Here is a 17,132-nt window from a genome sequence, read left to right on the forward strand (position 1 = left end):
CAGCTGGTAGATATTAACACACAGTTCATGCCAGAGAGACAGACAGAAATGCAACCAAGCTAAAACAATCACTCACTGGCCTCCAACAATGCTGACTTCAGCTAAACATTGACACAGAAGAAGTTTTTGAGTGTGCCAATTTTGGTTTAATTTATTTTATAAGGTTGCATCATTTAGAGAGGAGGCTAAACAGCTTGCAAAGTGTTCTTCCATCTCTTTTGCCAAATTTGAATTCTCTCTTCATCAATTTATGAGAGCAATTGTTAAAACGCCCCCCCCATCCACCTTTGTTCCACCAGTATTTAAAGACAACGCAAAACCCGTTTTTTTTTCTTTATTTTCATACCTCCTGGCAGTATTTCATCTTTTATGTATAATGACAGTGAATGTTGGCGTGTGTAATGAGCGGCTGGGTGTGTGGAGGAGGGATGAGGCGGCGCTCCTGCAGGCTGCCGGCTGGGCTGGGCAGGGCAGCAGCGGACCGGAGCTCCGCAGAACCATCCAGCAAGCAGGGGACGCAGTCTGCCAGACACGGAGGAGGGACGGGGAAAAGAACGCACCGTGGCAAGAGCGAGTGGTTCTGTCGGGGAGCACCGTGATTTCATGTGTTTGTAGCCCCAGGTGAGCATAATTCGCAGCATATTGGCTCGTCTGCTGGATATACGGTCACTGCGCACCCCGCCTGGTTTAGCTAACTAGCGGGGGGATGCCTCTCTCCTCTCGGCCCGACTAGCTGGTCAGCGCCGGGAAAATCACCCCCGTGTTTGAGCTCCAACGGTAACTAACAAAATCGTTTGGTTTCTCTCTGATCCGCTCGGTGAACCGAGCAGCCATGTAAAGATAAGCATAATCTTAAGCTTCTTAATGTTGCTCAGATCTTCTGTTATTAGCTTAGTTAGCTTAGCGGGACTGCTGCAGTGTTGTCATTCGTCTGTGAAAATGGTTTATTTCTTCAAAGTCCGTAGCCGCTCAGATTTAATTTATAAAGGCGACTTAATTGGGTGATTAACCATCAATCTATTCCTGGTTATTGTCTGTCATGACAGTCGAATTAGAGATTATTTAGTCTCCTCTAAACAGAGCATGTGGAGGAATGCGCATGGTTTCATTTAAAGATCATGTTAGTGGTTTTGTTATCATTTATTTATGAATCATATTGTGGTCAGATTAATGATAAAGTTTCAAAACCACTCAAAGACCCCAAATTTCTACTTGAACAGATCTAACCTAACATACAGTTCTCCAATTAGTGTTAATCATGTGTTACAATAGACTAGTTTTGCATGTTATGGTTCTCTGATATTTTATGGTTCTCTGGGGAAATTATAAAACTTTTTTCTTGGGTTGTTTTATGAGCAGCAGAATGAATCACCTTTTCAACATTTCAGTGAAATTATTTCTCATCCTGAAGGGTAGAAAAGCCTTCAGCTCCTGCTCAGGACATCATTTATTTATCCTAGTAATGTTTTTGTTTTGCAGAGCCTCAGGAATTAGTCATAAATTTAGCATTAAACAGCATTTCTGGATTTTTCTCTGCGAGCGTCTGAAGGTCTTTTAACATCTGCTGTTGTCGCTGGCAGCCCGTCGTCACCATGACAGCGGAAGAAACCATCAATGTGAAGGAGGTGGAGATCATTAAAGTGGTCCTGGACTTTCTCAACTCTAGGAAGCTGCACATCAGCATGCTGGCGCTTGAGAAGGAGAGCGGCGTCATCAACGGGCTCTACTCAGACGACATGCTCTTCCTCAGGTGGACGCACTGGGTGCCAAACCTGCAAAATCCAGATGGATTCAACACATTCCAGTGTTCTCCTGGTGACTGCTGATCTGCTGAACAAGTGCTGGTTTTGTTTCAGGCAACTGGTGCTGGATGGCCAGTGGGATGAGGTCTTGCAGTTCATTCAGCCGTTGGAGTTCATGGAGAAATTTGACAGAAGAAGGTGCGTTTGGTGTGTGAGTCAGGGTGTCAGCGGCTCTTTGAGAGGAGTAAATGTAAGCTGCAGAGTTCCAACCTGTTTGTTTCCAAATTTCTGATATTTACCATCGTTTCTTAGGTTTCGTTACATCGTCCTCAAGCAGAAGTTCCTGGAGGCTCTGTGTGTGAATAACGCTATGTCTGCAGAAGATGAACCACAGCACGTGAGTTCTAATTCTCTTGTTTACACAGCAAGGTTGGACAGCAGACTTTGCATCAGCACCACTCACTGTTCTTCGCTGGTTGTCATGGTGAATAAAAGTGCTCAATCTTAAAGTCAAGAACTCGTTTTTAATATATTTATAGGCAAAAGGTGCACAGGAACTTGATGCTTGATCTTCTTACCTGGCTGGGAGCCCTGCTTGGTGTATGTGTGTGTGTGTGTGTGTATTTATACCAACAAGTCATCAACAACCTACCTACACATTAAATTGCATTCTGCCTGTAGAGGATGTTGTCAACACCCCAAAAACGGGCAGAGAGAGAGAGAGCAGCTGAGTGTCTCATAACGGGGGAATGAGTGGACTGGAAGAGAAACGGAAGTGAGAGAGTCAAGCTGATGTGGGTGGCTGCACATCACAGACAGTAAACACTCCGTATCTGGTGTCTGCAGCAACGTTTGAGACTTCGCTGATCGGTAATTGAATCTTACAAAGATTGGCTGTCGGTGACGAGAGGAAGTCCAGTGGAAATGCACACGTGTTGGATTGGTTTCTCTTTATATCGTCACAGGTTCTTGCTTTGCATTCACAGAAATGTCTGCTGTTGTGTTCTTTAGAATGTTCCAGTGGAAAGTTGGGTGCTTGGTCTTTAATCAGGCTGAAGGCTCAATGTCACAGGACCTTTGAATGCAGCTGGAGTTGATTCTGTGCCAGAACAATCACGATGCGTTAAGTGGATTAGGTCAGGTCATGGGCATCTGTATTGGTGTGTGTGTGTGTGTGTGAATGCTGACAGTGTTGGGTGTTTCCACATGGCCTGGATTGTGTGTCTGTAATGATGTCAGGATGCTGCAACACAGTCGACTAATCAGAGCAGGAGTTTCTGACATCTTTATTTCTTATTTAGCACTGAAGATGATCCATCATTCAGTCTCACATTTAAAGGTCAGACAGGCTTTATGTAAAATAAGAGGTTTCTTATACAGAAATGTGTGTCTTTTTGTTGTTTTTTTAAAGTTGGAGTTCACCATGCAGGAGGCAGTGAAGTGTCTCCATGCCCTGGAGGAATTCTGCCCCTCTAAAGATGACTACAGCAAACTGTGTCTGCTCCTCACTCTGCCTCGCCTCACTAACCACGCTGAGTTCAAGGCAAGATGCAGCCTGGAGATTGGCCTTATGTTTAAAAAAAAAAAGATAGATCTTTGCTTAATTGAATTCAAAACATCTTCAGGTAATCTGTTTTCCCTCTCCTCAGGACTGGAACCCGAGCACGGCCAGGGTGCAGTGTTTTGAAGAGGCCTGCTCGATGGTGGCGGAGTTCATCCCCGCTGACAGAAAGTTGAGTGAAGCCGGATTCAAAGCCAGCAGGGATCGACTCTTCCAGCTGCTCCTCAAGGGAGTCCTCTATGAGTGCTGTGTGGAGTTCTGCCAGGTTTGAAGCCCGATTCTGTTACTGCTGTACAACAAGCGACATTACAATTAGCGATTAAGCGTCGATGGATTTGCAGAGCAAGGCGACAGGCGAGGAGATCACCGAGAGCGAGGTCCTCCTGGGCATCGACATGCTGAGCGGTAACGGCTGCGATGACCTGGACCTCTCGCTGCTGTCCTGGATGCAGAACCTTAGCCACACTGTCTTCTCCTGCGCCTTCGAGCAGAAACAGCTCAACATCCACGTGGACCGTTTGGTCAAACCGGCAAAGACCGGCTACGCCGACCTCCTCACCCCGCTCATCAGCAAGCTGTCCCCCTACCCGTCCTCCCCGCTGCGCCGCCCCCAGTCAGCCGACACCTACATGTCGCGCTCCTTGAACCCGGCGTTGGACGGGTTGTCCTCCGGGCTGATGGGTCAGGAGAAGAGGGCGAGCGTCGGGGAGATAGCACCAGGTAAAGGTGTCTCTCCCATGTCCCACTCGTTTGCTAACTTCAACTACCCTGGAGCTGGAGGTCAGAGCCTGAACAGGAGTCTCATGATGGAGAGCTCAGACTGCCACAGTATCTTTGAGGAATCCCCCGAAGTGTAAGTATGTCTTTAACTCTATACAGGCGGTGTTGTTCTCTCTATTGCACATTTGCTATGGTAACTTATTCTTAGTAATATTTTCAGCCTTATCACTATGAGCTGGGATCTCTGCAGCTTCCATGAACCACTCTGTAGCTGCCGGGCTCCGGAACTCTTTCAGTTGTTGTGATTTCAGATGTCTGTTTTCTCTCTAAAGGTCCAGAACAGATACGCCTGTAGATAAGATGATGAGCTCAGGTGGAGCTCAGAACCTACGTCCTGCCTCAGCTCCCGGCGAGGACGCCCCAACGACGGGCCCTGTAGACCAGAACGAGGTACACCTCCATCAACTTTTAGCACGTTTGTCGCGTCAGGCATCACTGAAGGAGGGTTACTGTGGTAACTGTCATGCCCTGCGCTCTGGGCTCCAATTGCTGTGGGTGAAATATGCTTTGTTTAATTTTCTCCATCACCCTGGAGATGCAGAAACAGGAGCAGGCTCTCATTCTCACATTGCTACCTACTTCATTACTTTTCTGAAGCAAATACAGCATTTTCACTCTTCTCAGGCAAATAGATGAGTCGCATCGGATTGTGGGACAGGAAGTAGAGAACAGAGATGGGGATGGGAGCTGTCCCAACTTCTTCCTCTCATATCTGATCTGGCAGCAGGATAGAGCTGGCTTCATCTGCTCCTAATAGACCCAAAGAGCCGTTCTTGCAGAGAGTACAACGGCTTCCATTTCAGCTAATATTTCATTTAATGGCGTCTGCGCAGCTCAACGACTCCACAGAGAAGTACGAGGAATTCTATCGGCAGCGGCTTCGCGTGCAGCAACACCTGGAGCAGAAGCAGCAGCAGAGGCAAATGTACCAGCAGATGTTGCTGGAGGGGGGGGTCCAACAGGAACCCCCTCCTGGCAACATGGAGCACAGCCTCACAGAGAAGTTCCTCAACAGGTAAACACGCGTCAAGAAACACTAAACAGTTACACCCTTTACTGATGTTCTTAAAAGCTGACAAACATGCTGATCACTGAGCTTTTAAATGGACCGGTTCAGTCGGGGAGCAGCTGTTGGACCCGGAGAGCTAGACATGTTAATAGGGTTGAAGATCGGGAGTCCCCTGTGATTTCCTTTCCTAGAATAATACACTCCTCCCCCCAAATCCTGCACCAAGTCCCCGCTTCACCATCTGTGACAATTAGCTGTCACACCACATGGGGCCGCCATCTATTACCTATACAAAATAATGCAAAAACAGCACTTCTTCCTAACATTTATTAAAACACAAGTGCCCAGTAGTTTATCGTGCTTTAGTAATTTTGTCTCTGACAAAACTAAGGTCGTTTTTGTTGCCTTTTGCTGTCAGCAGGACAGAGGTGCTTTATTGGTCTCTAGAGAGCTGCTCTAGGCCTCTTTTTCCCTAGACTCTCCCTCTACATTATTCAGGAGGGAAGCTGTGCATAATGACATCATTGCTTCAGTTGTTTTTGTCCTTTGCAGCTTTAACAGGAACTAAAGTGGCAATTTAGCCACAAAATTGACAATTTGTTTGTGAATAAAATATATAAAGTAAATGCCCCCCAGCACTTAGTTAACATTAGAAGAATAAAAATAAAGTCTTCATGCTGTCCAGGTCCATCCAGAAGCTGGAGGAGCTCAATGTGGGGATGGAGAATTTAGGGGAGGTGAAGTCGCTGACTCAGCAGTGTAACGGCAACGGAAACACGCCTCCTGAGCACAATAACAACCCTCAGTCTGTGACTCCGGAGCAGACCCGGACCCAGGGGGGAGGAGTGCTCAGCAGCACCCCACAACGCACCGTGGGGGGTCGTGTAGTCCCACCTCCAGAGGAGTCCCCCGTTGTCAACCAGAGGTAGTGTGGGACCAGGGTCAGTAGACCCTCAGATAGGAAATAATGTGACATTAATCGTGTTCTCTATATTTTGTCAGTGGGCCGAAACACAAAGGAGGTGGAGAAAGTGACTCTCCTGGCTCGTTGTCTCAAGATAAAGAGGTAAGCACTCGCACTAAAGCTAAAAATACCCATCAGGCAGTGCTGCAGGACCTGCTGTATTTTAATCTGTTTATTTTATCTACTGACGAACGGAAATGATTGGTCCTTAAATCTCCCCACATGCACTTCCTGTTATATCTGTTATATACAGTATATATATTAACTGTTATATCTGTCACACCTGAGTTCTGGTGCGCAGGAACAGCCGATGTTAAGTGTCGTGCGCTCCTCCCGTTGTCGTCACAGAATAACCCGATGCAGTTCAATGCTAATTTGAATAAGCAGATTATAGCAGTTTGAGTATTGATGTCACGCTGGCATCATGACCACATCAAAGTGGATTAGACTGTAATCTGTGGGTACTTCTGTTTAACGTTTTGCAGGGCAGCAAGCTAAAAAGCCTGTTTGTGCCCGTGCATACGCTGGAAGACACCCAGGCTATCCGCGCAGTTGCGTTTCACCCGTCCGGATCGCTTTACGCTGTGGGGTCCAACTCCAAAACACTGCGAGTCTGTGCTTACCCAGAAACATTAGACACAAGGTAACGTGTGGTATCACATGGAGAATGCAAACTAATGTCAGGTTATTGTTGGGATAATGGGGTTTGTCTTGAGTTGGCACTTTTTCCTCCTCTCAGTGGTTCAAGTCCAGTCAAGCAGCCGGTCGTCCGCTTCAAGAGGAACAAACACCACAAAGGTTCCATCTACTGTGTGGCGTGGAGCCACTGTGGGCAGCTACTGGCTACAGGCTCCAATGATAAATATGTCAAAGTCCTTCCTTTCAGTGCGGAAACCTGCAACGCTACTGGTGAGTTTTTGCCTCCACTATGGATGGAATGGTAAAGATGGGAAGCTTTTTGTCATCTTGTACTGCGATGTCACTTGTTTTATTGTTTTTTTTTTTATTGTGTCCTTTTAATGTCGAAGGCCCGGACCTGGAGTTCAGCATGCACGATGGCACAATCAGAGACCTGGCCTTCATGGAGGGTCCCGAGAGTGGAGGAGCCATCTTGATCAGCGCCGGAGCCGGAGACTGTAACATCTACACCACCGACTGTCAGAGAGGACAGGGTCTGCATGCCCTCAGTGGACACACAGGTTTGTTGGTTTTTACATCCTGCAGAGCTCAGAGTGATTGTGAAAGGGTTTAACATTTGATCGCTGTGTCGTTCAGGTCACATTCTGTCTCTGTACACATGGGGAGGCTGGATGATCGCTTCAGGTTCTCAGGACAAGACGGTGCGTTTCTGGGACCTCAGGGTGCCCAGCTGTGTCCGAGTTGTAGGGACTGCTTTCCATGGCTCAGGTGGGGCTCGACCAGAATGAGCTTATTTCTATGTAGCGACGGTTCCCACAGCTCGGTCCCCTCTCTGCTCCACAGGGAGTCCTGTGGCATCGGTGGCTGTAGATCCAAGTGGCCGTCTCCTAGCAACAGGACAGGAAGACAGCGCATGTATGCTGTATGACGTCAGAGGAGGACGAATAGTCCAGGTGTACCGTCCACACTCCAGCGACGTGCGCTCAGTCAGATTCTCCCCTGGTGCACATTATCTGCTCACTGGCTCCTATGACACAAAGGTCATGGTCACCAACCTGCAAGGTACAACTTCCCTCTGCTGCTGTGGCAATGAACTAGCCCGTGGTCATAGAAACCGTATTAACCCTCACACCTGTCAACAATCTTCACAGGTGACCTGACTAAGCAGCTGCCGCTGACCACGGTTGGCGAGCACGGCGACAAAGTGATCCAGTGTCGCTGGCACACGCAGGACCTGTCCTTCCTCTCATCTTCAGCCGACCGCACTGTCACCCTCTGGACGCAAAGCCCATAACCACCTCCCACACCCGCCCGCTATAACCGACAGTTACCGAGAACAGCACTGCACTAACAAAGCTATAACACCTACACATTCAAACACGTGCACACTACTTTTCTAACTGATGAATAAGCTTTTCTGTTTGTAGAGAAACCAAATCCAGGCTCGCTCATTGTTCTCGCGCCAACACCCTTCCTGCATTTTCACTCCTCGTACTGAAACAACAGCACAGCTTTGTTCATGACGGTGCCTTCATTCAGTTTCCGCAAATCCAAATTTTTGAGAAGGTTTATCAAAGGTGTCATTTCGGTAATCCTACATTCCACCCTGCCATTTCTTCTGAGCTGGTATTATGCTGCTATTGTTTGGGATTCGGCATGTAAATTGTACTTTTTAAGTGTGTCAGCGGTGAGCTTTCAGCATCTACTGTATGTTGACCGCGCAGCCATTGCCGCCTTGGACATCGTGTCATTTTGATCCTATCCTCCAAGTTACAGCTAAAAATGTGTAAATTAGCTTGTGGGTTTGTTTTAAATTTGTGCTGAAGTTGTTTCAGTGGCTTGCTTGCAGTGACAGACTATTTGTCCGGATCAAAGGGAAATATAAAGTCTAAATGTGGCATTTCATGGGATTTTCAGCTTTTAACTGCAGTTACGTTACAGAGCAGTAGGAGGCAGTATTCCACCGTTAAATATGCACAATGAATTCTGAAGGGAAATTAATGTTTTTCTATTTATTTACAACAGTATTTGAGTCGTATTCTTGTTTTATTGTTATTAAACTGCACTTTTTGGATTTAATAGTCTTTTATGTATAAAAGTTTTAACTTTATATTAACTTGTACATGTTGTTTTAACAAATAAGGCCAAACTAATCATTAGATGTATTTATTTCTGTTGCATTTGTGTTGTGTTAGTTCTTGAATCGCCTGTGGCTCTTGTATTCAGCCTAATTCTTCTTGAAAGTGACTTAAATTAATTCAAGCTAACTTATACGTCTGACTGCTGGTACCTTCAATAAATTGTCTTTTCCTAAAAAACAAAACAAAGCTCTTGTTATTTTAAAGTAAATAAATCAAGGCAGGTTTGCTAAATAAATGAGGTTTTATTTCTTTGACCTCTAGGAAACATTTAGTACAAAAACACTGTTGTGTTAAATTCATTCATTATCATTAAAATACCATTTCCTTTAACCTGATTTTGTTATGACAAATCAATTCAAATGCAGGATATGTTGAGTGCTACATCTGTTTTTCAAACAAACACCTCCATGAGCGGAACCACCATAGTGGTGGGACGGAGATCAGAATGACATATAAAAAACACAAACATAACTACAGTTTTGCATTAAAAAATACACACAACAGTGAAATGAAATGAGAAGAGTCCTGACAAGACAACCAAGGATTTACAAAAACAATCTGCCCGACAGTTGCTGTGCAACGTGAGCAAAACAAGTCCTTGTTAACTACAGACAGTGCTTTGTTTTGCCCCTAAAATTAAAAAGACTTTGTTCACCAGCTGGACAATCGCTATGATGACCTACACCTTTAAAATCGGCGTTCCCTTTAGTGTCTGGTTTAGTTGGAGCTATGTCGGGCTGCGGCGTTTGGTGCAGGCAGGGTCACTCGTTGCTCGTCCATCCGCTTGGCCTGAGAGCGCATGATGAGACTGAAGAAGTCCTCATCCGGTACGGTGGGCCCTCTCGCCGGGGGAGGGGGAGGAGCGCAGCGCTGGTCATCCAAACGGGAGCCCTGAAGGACAACACAACAGTCTGACTTTGGATCCTCAAACGGACTGTTTCCATCCTTTTCTACACTTGGTACCTGGCACTTGACGAGCATGTCGAAGAAGTCATCGTCGGGTTCGGCGCTGTCGGCGTTGGCCATCAGGTGGCTGAGCACCGCCTTGTTACTGCCCTGATTGAGCCTGAGGCCTGGCAGGCTTCCTCCTGCTGCTGACGTCTCCTCTACCCGCCGGCCTTGGGCCACTGACACGTTTACAGACTCTGACGCGGCTACAGAGAGAGAACCCAGTTCAGTACAGGAAGGATTTGTATTCAGCGTAAACACGTGCACATACACTTCCTGATGGCCCTTGGCGGAGACCCCGGACCGCTGTTTAATGATAACCTGCTGCCCTTATTCTGTACTGAGCAGCGCTGGTCGTCCATGCGGTTGCTCTGGAAACGACTCAGCAGGTCAAAGAAGCCCTCATCTCCGAGCATGTCGGGACTGAGGCGCTGACGCAAAACACAAAACAGCAGCGTGATTAAGATGGTGGCACAAGTAAGGGTGCTAAATGAGAAAGAGCGCGTTAATCTGCACTACCTTCTGTGGACCCTGAGTGGGCGTTTGGGTGGTGTCCAGGGTGTTACTGGTGTCTTGCAGAACCTTACTGGAGCCGCTGGTCTTGTACTTCTTCCCACGCAGGCGGCTTACAAAGAATAGCTTGGAGGAGCTTTTAGCCAAGGACGGTTTGGACTGTTTGGTCAGGATGTCACTGCTCCACTTCTGAGCCTTTAATAAACAAAAGGATGAGGAAACAAATCAATTATCTGGCGCCAGGAGCAGACGGTAAACACAGTCGGGATCTGTTGGTTCTTACGTTCATCTTGTCTGGGGTGAGGTTCATCAGCTCCAGGTTCTCCATGCTGTGCCTCCTGCTTATTCTCGGCCTCGCGCCTGAAACACAGCCCAGGTCAGCACCTCGCTCCCCTGCTGCAAAGTGGACACCCGAACCTTTGAGAAGCTACCGTTTAAGTTGTAGTCCATCTCTTTGACCTCTGACAGTGTGGAGTTATTTGTGGTGTAGCTTAGACCCAGAACCATCTGCAGATCAGACACGTTCATTCGGGCTGTGAGCTCGCCGCTCCTGTCGCCGGTCTAGAATAAGAGAACACGCAACCAAATAACGCACCTGCTTTTTTTTTTAAGAATCAAAATAATATCCTTTTACTTCACCTCTCTGCAAATTTCCAGGTGTTTCTCAGCAAAGTGGATGGCTTGGTCATGGTTCCCGAGTGCAGTGTGGGCATTTCCAAGACTCCAGCACGCTCGGCCCTCCCCGATCCTGCATCAGATAACACACCTCAGATATACGCCCACCTGGCGCTCATGTGGGACATCAGCAGGCCACCTTCTACCTGTCATTGAGGTCCTGTGCTATGATGAGGTGTTTGAGGTGGTAGTCTATGGCTCGCTCATAGTCCTGGAGCAGCGTGTAGGTGTTTCCCAGGCTGTAGCAGGCCTGGGCTTCCACGGCTCGATCCTTCAACTGCCTCGCCAGCTGCAGTGTCCTCCTGAGACACACACGCACGTACTCATTCAAGATTTTTATTTTTTACTGCCAATTCTCACTTGATACTGTGCGACCATTTAAAATTGCAATTGCTGAGGCGTACTTATAGTGCTCCGCCGCTACTTCAAACTCCCCCAGGAAGATATAGGCATTTCCCAGATTGCAGTACGCTCGTCTCTCTGCTGCACGGTCGCCAAATTCTTTGGCTATGAGCAGGCGCTGAAACGGACAGAAGATAATGGTTACATGGTGCAAAGATGCTTTGATTTGCATCTGAGGTGTTGGAGACAGGCTGTACCTGCTCATGAGAAGCTACGGCTTTGCGGAAGTTTCCAAGTAAGTAGTGTGTGTTGCCGAGGTTACCGCAGGTGCGACCCTGAGCGGCGCGGTCTCCGAGCTCCTTCACTATACTCAAATTTGCCCTGCGAGTACAGACAGGTTCAAACGCTGCTGCGCTTACAAAACACCAGGAAAGACTGTTGCGTGTAGCCGCTCACTCATAGTACTCGGCTGCCTTCCTGAGGGCCGTCATGACCTCCTCTGGAAAATCTCCTGGCTCAGCGCCGCTCCAGCAGATACTTTTGCCTTTGGCGTGGTACACGTTCCCAAAGTTATACAGCGCTCGAGCCTGACCCACCTGACCCAATCCCAGGGAGAAAGTGCTGCTGTTAAAGACTTATTACCTCATGCACCACATCTTTGGATCCTGCGTCTTTCAGCATCTCACCTTATCGCTAATGTCACTCGCTATGTCCAAGTGCCTCTGGCAGCAAACCACAGCTTCTTCAAACCTCCCCAGCACCTTTAAGGTGTTGCCAAGGTTCCCACTGGCTTTGGCTTCTCCGAGCAGGTCGCCAATTGTCCTGGCCAGCACACATAAACTTAGTTATAACAGATATATAGACTGGTAGAACCGTGAAGTCCTAGTGCAGGTCCAACCTGGTCAACGTCAGGTCGTGGCGGTGGAACTCGAGGGCTTTAGCGTAGTCGTGCAGGTGAAAGTAAGCATTGCCCAGTTGACTGTAGATGGCACTCAACACCTGCAGGTCCTCCGTGCCCACCTGGATGGCAGCTTCAAAGAAGGAGACACCCGCTCTGTAGTCGCCTGCTTTACAGAGCCGCTCGCCCTCCAGTGCCAGCTCCAGGCAGGACACCTCCATCCTACAGCAGACAGAACCAGAGTCAGCCTTAAAGTATCAAAAGTAAGGAATCAGGACAAAATAAAACTCCAAAACCGAAGAGACTGGGTGATCTTCTCTGGGTGAAACCTACAGCCAAGTGTCTGGACTCTGGCAGCAAAGTCTCTTTCTAAGCAAAAGCTTTCAATAGAGAATGTTGTTTATCTTCCTCTCTGACGCTGAAAACAATGGCTCACGCAGAGGTTTGTTTGTTATGGGTGATGTCACTTCCTTTCTGCATGCATCAATGTTCAGAAGGGTCCTTAACAGAAACTAAGGGCTAAGTTCTGAATACTGACCAAACTACCTGTTAAACAGCTCTACCAAGGAAATAATGTAACCCAAATTATCCAGCATTTATGACGGTAGTTTTCTATTAAAATAAAGTCAATAAAACATATTTTTCAATGTACTGCTATCAAGCAGCAATGACAAGCAGTCTTCTTTAGGTATATAGGTATATAATATACCGTAGGTAACAGAATACGATACAGTTGGAATAGTTTGAGGCAGATAAAAGCTACGTCTGGCAACAATTTTCAGATTTAAGAGCATATTTGCGCAATTCCAAAACTGTCAAGTTTGGTTTTTCAGGAAACAGCCTTCTGGTTTGTGGTCAGCTCCACAGAGAGGATATTGAATATGTTTATTTTCAGCCTTCCTTCCTCACAATCCAAGTTAAATCCAACGATCAGATGAAAACGCAGATTTAAACAAGATGAAACCTGGGTTCTCTAAATGAAGCTACATTTTATACAGTTGATTTACTTTTAATAAAGTGGTTTATCTTAACGCCCCAACCCTAACGCCTGCTAAACATTGCAGAAAGTGCATTAAGAAAAGCATTAAATTAAAAAGGAAATGGTAAAAACGTACTTCTACAATATTGCAGCCATGGAAACAGCTAGCATACCTGTTCACTTTTTGTGCCCTGCTACAACAACAACACGTAGAACATCTGAAAAGCATCTGCCAACGTTTCCACTAGAAGATGTCCAGGCATGGAGAGAGACTCAATACAATTTTTGTTCAAAAAATAAGGAAAAATTGACCAAAGAATAAAAAATAAACTCGAAGCTATTGATCGTCTGATGTAATTTTAGCATCATGCACTGGAAAACATTCAAGGAGACGCAAGTGACGCAGCCATAGTATTAACTTCCTTTGCATTGGAGCAACAAGGCTGCTCAATCAGCACTTTCAAAGATAATCTCTGCATTTCACACCCTCTCATCTGACCTGGTCATTTGAGATTATGAGCACAGGTGTGGGCCCGGCAGATTAGAGCAGTTATGAGCTCTAAGCAGCATTAACGGACCTGTCGGTCACAAGCGAACTTTCTCGTGTAATGGAATCAAGCCACCGATGATGCCGACTGACCAGACAATATGGATGCACAGGTAGTAAAAAAGGGGACAGCAATGAATTTTTCAGGACATTTTAAATATTGAAGGCAGGGCAAGTTTGTGCTTGCCAGGTCCTGCTGTCACGACTCTACTTGTGGATGTAGAGACAGCTGGCTGATGCCTTTATGGGAAACTCACCTGTCTTTAATCAGCAAACACAGACTGGCCTTCATAATTAAACTGAGGTCTGGCTTCTCTGTTACACATGAGACCTCTCTGTTACGCACTCCATAAATAAATAACTTACACAACAACTGCTACACCACAATGTGAAAGCATCCCACAGGAGAATATATAAAGTGATGTTTCCAAATAAAACAGAGCCAGAAGATTCCTACCTGTAGCGGACATGAAAGGACTGCTCCTCAGCTCGCGTGCTAACCCCTGAGCCGCTGGAATCCATTGATGTGCATAATATGAGGGAAAATCCCAGTCTCGTTCCCGAAAAAATGGTTGCGTTTAAAATAAACCCACAAATAAGGGAGAAAAATAAAAAGAACTTTGGTCAACGCGCACTGGGCGTAAGGAGGTCACCCAACGTGGTTGAGAGTCTCGCTGCTGAGTGTCGCCAGGGGAAGGTAACCCCCGTGAGCGTTAGTCCTGAGCAGCAGTCCACGGAGCTGCCGTCATATTTTGCGTCACCGCACCTCACTCTCCTCAGCTGCCCTCTGTAAAGAGAACACAAGATGCTGCGTGTGAAGCCTCGTTCTGGCCACACGGTGCCATGGCAACGCTGACCCAACAGCAGCGTGCACGAGAGGGGTGCGGGCAGGAAGTGAGAGAGCAGGGTGGGAGCGAGTGCAAGCTGTCAATCTAATCTACAGTGACTCAACTCATCCAGCCTCGGAGATGGGCAAGTGGGCTCTAAATGGGCTATAAGTGATGACTGCAAGTAGCAAAAGAGCTGCAGAATATGAATGCAGATAAGAGAACAAATAAATACATTTAGAATGAAACTGAGGCTCTGAGATAAGAGATAAAACTGCTGCCTGTGTTCAGCGGTCACCAAAAGAAAGGCTAGCGATAAGAGAGGAACAAGGATAAGATATGCTGCTGCAAGTATAGACCAGAGCGAGGCATTACCTAATTTCTCCATGAGATCATGTAAGCTGAGGCCACACCCATTTGTCCCTATAACCCATGAACACCTCTTCCTCCTACACCCACACAACTGGTAAATGGGTAAGACCAGTTATATGCAGGTTCCTTCTTTTTGCTGCACATCTAAAACATGACAGAAAGCGCGCCGTGACACCAAAAGTTGCACACAGGCAACTATAGTTCTGTAAAACAGAAACACGTCATCATCTGTTTTCAATCAGCTCCAAGTCAATGATTTAATATGAGTGTAACTTTAAGAGCAAAAAGAAATGACTGCACACAAAAGCTCGATCTTGGCTGTTGGATGTTCAGAATAACTCAGTTTATCACAGGTTCAGTCTGTGAAGATTCTCATTCACGGGTTCATTTGAAACCAAGTGCGATTATTTTCTCTATATCAGAAATTAGGATTTGTGAAATGAGTAAGTGTTAAGAAATGACGTCGTGATCAGGACGTACCCTAACCCTAACCCTAAACAGGAGCTAATTTGTGACTAAAGGAGATTCAAATATTCGGATTTGTTCCAAAATTATGTTGGTAATACATCCCAGGGCTCCAGACATCTGTGTGGAACACGTTTGTGCACAGAACTACGGTACAATCGCCAGTTAAACTGTGCAAGCCTTTTCCATTTGTGTATGCCAACTGGGTGTGTTAGACCCACCAAACCACTGCAGTTAGCATGAACAAGTGCACAAGAGAAAGAAGCGATTCATGACTAAAGGAGTTGTGGCTGAACTGAAGGCAGATCAATGAAACAAGAGGCTGTTTTTTTAATGACAGCCTCAGGGAAGGTAAGTACAGACTCGTAGAACCACAAACAGGACATGATTTCATCTTAAAACACACAGCAGATGTATTTTCTTTTTGCTTACAGTTCAGTCCTCCGCTAAAATGACTACTGCTACTGACAGCAAAAACTAAATATAGAAAATCCACCATTAGTCAATGAGTCAGAAGAAACCCACACCAAAACACACGAAATGACCACAAAGGCACTGAGATACTGACCTGTAATTCTTCCTCACAGGAATAGGGTATCTGGAAAGCCTGCAAAAAAAGGGTTTGAATCATGAATACCTTTATGTCTCAATGCAATTTATCAGCAGTACATTTTAACTGAAGGACATTTTCCATGCAGAAGTAACACTGGGACCTTACAGCAAATGAGCCGGCTTCCCTGTTGATATAAAGATGCTGCAAGAAATGCATCAGTTTGTTAACAAAAACAGTCTAAACGATGTTTTGATAAAACGAACTATAAGATTCTTTTTTTTAAAATAGAATGATTCTGGTTTAATACATTCCAACACCTACATCTGTATATAATGTTTACAACCACCCCCTAACATTGTGGGATATGTAAATAGTTTAGAGTTTAGATAGTTAGAATTCTTGGTAATATAATATATTTTATTCTACCTTATAGACGGTGACCTGAATGCAAAATTCAACGTAAAAGGTCAGAGTGACTTAAGTATCCACACATTCTGCACATATCGATGACAATATATTGCTGTTTTATTGAGGTTTTACATATTAACATGGTGGGGTAACGCTGTGAAAGTCATAATCATGCAAGTTATGCAGCGATGCTGTACTTTAACCTGGTTAATTCACTTCATCATTAAGTTTGACATGATATACAACACGTCCATGAACGCATCACCGTCAGTATGCAGTTACAGCGTGAAAAATCATATATGAAAGAGACAACTGTACTAAAACAAGCATGCGTACCCGCAGACATAATACTGGCACAAGAGAACACAATATTCAATAGAAATGACAGCCGTGTAACAGCTGTAACCTTATATCCAGCTAACGATGAGCCGGTTAGCATGGTAGCATGAAAACTTACGTTAAACGATCCAGTTCGAACAGCGTTGAGCTACCCTCTTTTTTCACTTAAGGGAAGAGTAAAGTTTCAGTCCTATTTAAAAAAGAATAAAACGGGTCCCTGTAGTTTTGGGTCAAACTACACTATTTCAATTGTAAAACTACATTCTTTCTTTACATTTATATATGTATATATCTTTTTTTAAATAAAAAAGTTCGGCTTAACTTCGATGAAGAAGAACTAACACTAACCTTTGTGTTTTCGCCGCAGAGCCAATCAGAGGACGACATTCAAAGGTGGCCACGCCTACAACAGCAGCCATTGGACCAATAG

General features: G+C 45.8%; 2 protein-coding genes across 4 annotated transcripts; one reads left to right on the forward strand and one right to left on the reverse strand.

Moving 5' to 3' along the window:
* The first annotated feature begins 434 nt into the window (after window positions 1-434).
* wdr47a (WD repeat domain 47a) lies at window positions 435-9,022 on the forward strand. 2 transcript variants are annotated; one of them, XM_057056463.1, is made up of 17 exons: window positions 435-621; window positions 1,581-1,750; window positions 1,857-1,940; window positions 2,055-2,139; window positions 3,154-3,285; window positions 3,392-3,568; window positions 3,645-4,156; window positions 4,356-4,473; window positions 4,917-5,098; window positions 5,778-6,017; window positions 6,095-6,158; window positions 6,542-6,699; window positions 6,796-6,965; window positions 7,085-7,255; window positions 7,332-7,463; window positions 7,539-7,757; window positions 7,847-9,022. In XM_057056463.1, the coding sequence occupies exons 2-17, from the start codon at window positions 1,593-1,595 to the stop codon at window positions 7,987-7,989; spliced, it is 2,745 nt and encodes a 914-aa protein (XP_056912443.1). In that variant the 5' UTR covers window positions 435-621; window positions 1,581-1,592; the 3' UTR covers window positions 7,990-9,022. The 2 variants fall into 2 exon arrangements, with proteins under 2 accessions (XP_056912443.1, XP_056912444.1); XM_057056464.1 differs by lacking the exon at window positions 435-621 and adding an exon at window positions 628-777.
* Window positions 9,023-9,058: 36 nt separating this feature from the next.
* On the reverse strand, window positions 9,059-17,060 carry gpsm2 (G protein signaling modulator 2). 2 transcript variants are annotated; one of them, XM_057056465.1, is made up of 16 exons: window positions 16,821-17,045; window positions 15,971-16,009; window positions 14,196-14,525; window positions 12,213-12,434; window positions 12,001-12,136; window positions 11,771-11,910; window positions 11,572-11,695; window positions 11,377-11,492; window positions 11,119-11,274; window positions 10,937-11,045; window positions 10,729-10,858; window positions 10,581-10,657; window positions 10,304-10,492; window positions 10,056-10,215; window positions 9,800-9,990; window positions 9,059-9,727 (listed from the first exon to the last, which is right to left on the reverse strand). In XM_057056465.1, the coding sequence occupies exons 3-16, from the start codon at window positions 14,258-14,260 to the stop codon at window positions 9,554-9,556; spliced, it is 1,989 nt and encodes a 662-aa protein (XP_056912445.1). In that variant the 5' UTR covers window positions 14,261-14,525; window positions 15,971-16,009; window positions 16,821-17,045; the 3' UTR covers window positions 9,059-9,553. The 2 variants fall into 2 exon arrangements, with proteins under 2 accessions (XP_056912445.1, XP_056912446.1); XM_057056466.1 differs by lacking the exon at window positions 14,196-14,525 and having other exon boundaries at window positions 16,821-17,060.
* Window positions 17,061-17,132: the final 72 nt, after the last annotated feature.

This window comes from Takifugu flavidus, chromosome 15, assembly GCF_003711565.1.
Source record: "Takifugu flavidus isolate HTHZ2018 chromosome 15, ASM371156v2, whole genome shotgun sequence".
NCBI classification, from domain to species: Eukaryota; Metazoa; Chordata; class Actinopteri; order Tetraodontiformes; family Tetraodontidae; genus Takifugu; species Takifugu flavidus.